At 36.1% G+C, this 5611-nt stretch overlaps 1 protein-coding gene across 1 annotated transcript in view; it reads right to left on the bottom strand.

The window, feature by feature from the left end:
- LOC107683509 (focadhesin) overlaps positions 1–5611 on the bottom strand; it is a 61082-nt gene that overhangs the window by 30098 nt on the left and 25373 nt on the right. The window contains exons 12-14 of the mRNA XM_016479565.1: positions 2479–2583; positions 1464–1565; positions 546–676 (exon numbers count right to left, since the gene is read on the bottom strand). Coding sequence (XP_016335051.1) covers positions 546–676; positions 1464–1565; positions 2479–2583 — 338 coding nt within the window. The remainder of the gene's footprint in view (positions 1–545; positions 677–1463; positions 1566–2478; positions 2584–5611) is intronic.

The raw sequence follows: 5611 nt of genomic DNA, 5'->3' as shown, positions 1-5611 counted from the left end.
GGACACAAGTTTACTTCAAGAATGAACGAACAATGAGGCATAGATGAGTTTGAAGTTCGGTGTTTAAAAAAACGGAGCAAACGGAAAGAGAATGCGCGATCTATATTATAGCTCTACAAATGAAGCATTAACAACCATTCGGGACAAATATAATGTAATTTAATGGAAAACTATGTGAATGGCGCTCTGTGGCGTGGCAGGATTTTCTGTCGGCTGCATTTAAATCCGCGTCTGAAGTTTCCCGCTCTGTTCAGCGTGCAGTATCACGTGTCTAAACAAATAGCACGTGCTGTCAGTGATTTCAACCACTAGAGGCCGCTCTCGTACTGTATAATGACAGCAGACCCTTCTTAGCCGTTCCAGCAACGGACGCAACCCCGAAAACTATCGGCATGGATTTTTGCTGATAACCGATAGTTCCAGCAAAAAACTATCGGTGCCGATTAATCGGCAAAACCGATACATCGGTCGACCTCTAATATACAGTGCATCAAACTGCTACATGAACTCCAGTTTTATGGTGGCAGATTTTGGGTGAAGCAGACCTCTCTCTACAGATGTCTCTGACGCAGGCTGCTCTGGCTAATATCTGCTCCCACTGCGTATCTTTTCCCATGACCACTGAGGATTTTTCAAGCTGTGACATCAGTCTCTGCAGGTCTGGATACACACGGTCCTTTACAAAAAAATCAAAAGCTTCAGAAATCTATCTTGAGGGTAACAGAACTATGATATATAGTACAGTATAGTGGTCCAACAAAGTATTTGGACACAAACAAGTCACACTTAAACCTGTATGAATCAAATGAAATTAGCTTTAGATATGTTGTTATCTTATACGATTACAATCACACATTTGAAGTGTAGTCTAAATGCAATTCAAGCAGATATTGTAGTAGGATTGGGTATCAGAACAAATTTGCAGATTCAATCTGAACTGATAATTCGTTCAGGAATATTTCAGTTAAAATGTTCATTTTTTTCTAAAATACAGAAATTGTCTGTGAACAAATGAATTAGTATTTGTATAATTTTGCATTTCATTAATAACAGGGCTCAAAACATTAAGTTATGTGCATAATGTAATAATTTTATTCACTCGAATTACACGTTAATAATATTATATGAAAACATGAATTGTAATTTAGATAGATAGATAGATAGATAGAATAAAGCTAAATTAATATGATAATTTTATGCTTCATTAATAACAGGGATAAAACCATCAGGTTGTATGCATAATTTTATGAAAAAAATGTCACTCAAACTGCTATCCTGTATTTGTAATGAAATATTTTATATTAAATTAGAAGACTAAACAGAAACAAAAATGGTAAAATGGGAATACATTCATTTTAAATAAATATTGAAAATGACCAGAATCAAGGCATCCTACTCACAGACATCTGACACAACATAGAGAAGAGTAGAACAGTTTTAACAGATATCAGTGTTAACTGCACCTGCTTTTGCCATAACAGAGTTAAGAGGCGCAGAGCCACAGGCCTCAGTCTGGATGAACTGCCCAGAGTTTGGAGGACATGAAGCACCTGCGGGATGCAGAACTGAAACACAAGAGAGGTCAGTCAGGATAAACACACACGAGGCAGAAGATACACATCCACATAATGCTAAAACACACTGAACAGAACCAGATATATGCAAACTTAGCTAAAAGCATAGTTTACTTAATATATGCAAACTTAAATTACCCAATGCTTTTATGTTTTTAATGCTTCGGCTGTGACCTACAGGCTAGGTTGCGTTCTGCTGCGCTTTTAAAAAATAAGAGTATCTCACAGATTACAAAATGCTCAAATTAAAGACCACATTAAAGGGCAAACACTGCCATCCACATTCAAAGGCTGATAGAGTGTCTAAGCATTTAAAATAAAGAATAACATCAGCAAAAACATCTCCTCTCTCATTTACTCATATTTTAGAGTACACTGTGCAACCTGCAGAATGTGTTTTTTGTTGATGTATCATTTTACTAGCAAGCAAAATGTTACGGAAGTTCACATTTGGCATAGAAGATTTATGAATAATACGTATTGTTAGTGGAATCAAATGAATAACAATGGCACAGACAATGGTCAGGTTAATGGCTGGAGTTGCCTACAGTGCAGGTAAGCTGTTGCCATAGCAACAGGGGAAGCAAAGTATCCCAAATCCATGCAGACGGACTATATTCATATTTTGTAGAGCTGTGCTGTGTTGCAAATGGTGTTGCATTCTTAATTTTGACTGCCATGCATTAACATCTTTTTAATATAATTAATTAACAGTGAATGATTAGCTATGTGCACATGTAATTAAATTAAATTAAATTTAATTTCCAATTCCAATTATTTTTTCTTGGTAAAACTTTGAAAATCAAGAAAACACATTTGATGAAAAATATCTATTGATTAAGATTCTAATTTAATATTCCCTCATCAGGTAAACAGTGCATGCTGTGCATGTTAATGACTGTACCTTGTGGGTTCCCAGTTTTGGCAGAGTGTAGAGAACAGAGTGAGACAAAGCTGGATCAGACACTCTGCTCAGTTTAAACATCAGGATAGGAAGTAGACATGGCACCTACAGGTAAACAGAAAAACAATTCAACAAACAATTAATAGACAATTAACAGCAAAGAAAAGTAACCTACTAAAAACACTTTCAAGCCCAAAACTGCTTTTAAAATCCAAAATCTAGTGGCTACAACGGAGAAAGCCTGATCTCCCTTGGACCAAAAAATCAAGAGGGGAACAGAAGTAATTGGGTTGATGACCTCAGGGAGCTGGAGGTAGAGTAAGGGTGGAGTTGATTACTAATACTGTGGAGCAAGTCCATGCAGGGCCTTAAAAATAAATAGCATTGTAAAATCAATTCAAAAACTTCCTGGTAGCCAGTGCAATGAGGCCAGTACAGAAGTGATGGCATCTATTAGTATCAGTCAATCAATATAAAAGTACAGATGCCACTTTCTGAACTGCTGGAGTTGAGAGAAGGTCAGATATACAGATATTGGAGAATGAATAGTTTTATTTAGCAAGGATGCATTAAAGTGACCAAAAGTGACAGTAAAGACATATCAAATGTTACTTTTCAAACAACTGCAGTTCTTTCAAATATTCCTGAGAAAAATATATCATATGGTTGTGTTGTGGCTTATTTCCATTGTGTTTTGCAAATTTTGTTGTGTTGTGCTAATTTTGTTGTGTTGTGGCGATTTCGTTGTGTTGTGCTAATTTTGTTGTGTTGTAGTGATTTCTTTGTGTTGTGGCGATTTCGTTGTGTTGTGCTAATTTTGTTGTGTTGTAGTGATTTCTTTGTGTTGTGGCGATTTCGTTGTGTTGTGCTAATTTTGTTGTGTTGCAGCTTGTTTCCATTGTGTTGTGGCGATTTCGTTGTGTTGTGCTAATTTTGTTGTGTTGCAGCTAGTGTTGTCAAAAGTACTGACCGCAATACCATTCAGTACTGAAATTAAAAAAAACGTCCATTTCCTGCTAACATTTGAGCGCTGTTGAGCAGATTCTTACAAACAGTGCTGATTGGTCACTGTGTTAATGCGCGCAAAAGATATGACTGTGATTGGCTACAGTGATCATCGCTTCATGCACTTCACCGAGCGGTCACACAGAAGCACACGAGAGCGTTTGAAAGCCACATCTATCAGCGGATCCGTCTATGTGCAGATATATTAGGGATCCGCTGACGGTGATGGATCCGCTGATAGCGGCTTTCAAACTCTCTCGTGTGCTTCTGTGTGAGTGCTCGGTGAAGAGCATGAAGCGATGATCACTGTAGACAATCACAGTCATATCTGTTGAGCGCGTGAACACTATGACCAATCAGCACTGTTTGAAGGGTTAGTTTACCCAAAAATGAGAATTAGCCTGTGATTTACTCACCCTTGAGGCATCCTAGGTGTATATGACTTTTCTTCTTTCAGACGAATCCAATCTGAGTTATATAAAAAAATTGTCCTGGCTATTCCAAGTGTTATCATTGCAGTGGGCAGGTGTTTCTGTTCAACAGTCCAAAACACGCCAAATAAAGCGCGTGCATCCATAATAAAACGTGCCTTTCATGGCTCCGGGGCATGAATAAAGGTCTCCTGTAGCGAATCCATGTGTTTTTGTAAGAAAAATATCCATATTTCAAACGTAAAAAAACACTTTTCTCTCACTTCCGCTATCTGTCATACGCAGAAGCCGTTCCAGGCGGATGACGTAGGACGTATGCGCAGCGCGACTAGTGTCGCAAATTTGTTTACAGGAGCAAAGGAAGCAAAATTTCCTTACTTTAGCAAAGGAAAACCAGTCTCCTCTTGGCTTATATCGAAATCCTCCGACATTTTCCTTTACAAATCCTTGGTTTGTACTTCTAATTCATCTGCCATTTTGTTTTGTTCTCTCTCCTCATTCGTCACTTACGGCTTTTGCTTATGACTAGTGATCGACCGATATTGATTTTTTTATAACCGATATCGATACCAATTATTTGCATGTTTATGTGCCCGATAACCGATATGCAGAACCGATATTTACTTACTGTTATAAAGTAAATAAATGACTGAGTGAATTAAGTCCATACTTCACTTTGGTTTTTCCTCCTTTCAGTCATCTTAAAAAAAGTTGTCTTTCATGTTCAATTTAATCTTCATATTACATTAGTTAATGCATTAACTAATGGGACCTTTATTGTAAAGTGTTATTATATTATTTAATGGACCAAGCCAACATGAACTAACGATGAACAGTTGTATTTTTATTCATGTTAACAAAGATGAATAAATACTGTAATAAATGCATTTCTCATTGTTCTAACTAATGTAAGCTAATGGGACCTTACTGTAAAGTGCAACTAACTTTAAATTAGCTTTCTCACAATATGAACTAGTGATTGACCGATATTGATTTTTTATTACCGATACCAATTATTTGCATGTTTATGTGCCCGATAACCGATATGCAGAACTGATATTTATTTACTGTTATAAAGTAAATAAATGACTGAGTGAAGTAAGTCTATACTTCGCTTTGGTGTTTCCTCCTTTCAGTCATCTTAAAAAAAGTGTTGAAAATTAGCACTCTTTCATGTTAAATTTAATCTTCACATTACAACAATTAAAAAAAAAACATTTTATTTAAAGCATCAGCAGCAACACTGGAGAAAATAAATAAAGGAAAGGATTCATTTCAACTTCATTTTAAACTACAGTTTTAGTAGGTTTATAAGCTGTTTAATAGGCTAAAGAGTGAAGAATAATTCACTGGATAATGCTAATTCACTGAATAATATTCTCTGGAATATTGAAATATAACAAACAAAACATCGTATTTTATTGCATTCCTCAACTGGCACGTTATATATGAATTGCTAATAATGTTTTTGTCCTTATAGATCAGTCTATGCGTTTACACAGAACTATATTCAAACTGCGATCGCTCGTGGAGATAATAAATAATTAATTTCCATAGAGTTGTATCTATTTAGATATTTATTAGCGAAATAATGGTTATATAGTAAATGTTAATACAATTTAGGGTGTTTTAAACAAGTGAATCTTGTTAAAAGTTACATGCGGTGGCCGTGCTGGAGCATTTCCTGAGCATCAACC

Source organism: Sinocyclocheilus anshuiensis, unplaced genomic scaffold, assembly GCF_001515605.1.
Source record: "Sinocyclocheilus anshuiensis isolate Anshui unplaced genomic scaffold, SAMN03320099.WGS_v1.1 scaffold874, whole genome shotgun sequence".
Classification (NCBI taxonomy): Eukaryota; Metazoa; Chordata; class Actinopteri; order Cypriniformes; family Cyprinidae; genus Sinocyclocheilus; species Sinocyclocheilus anshuiensis.
This window is presented reverse-complemented; position numbering and strand designations above follow the sequence as displayed.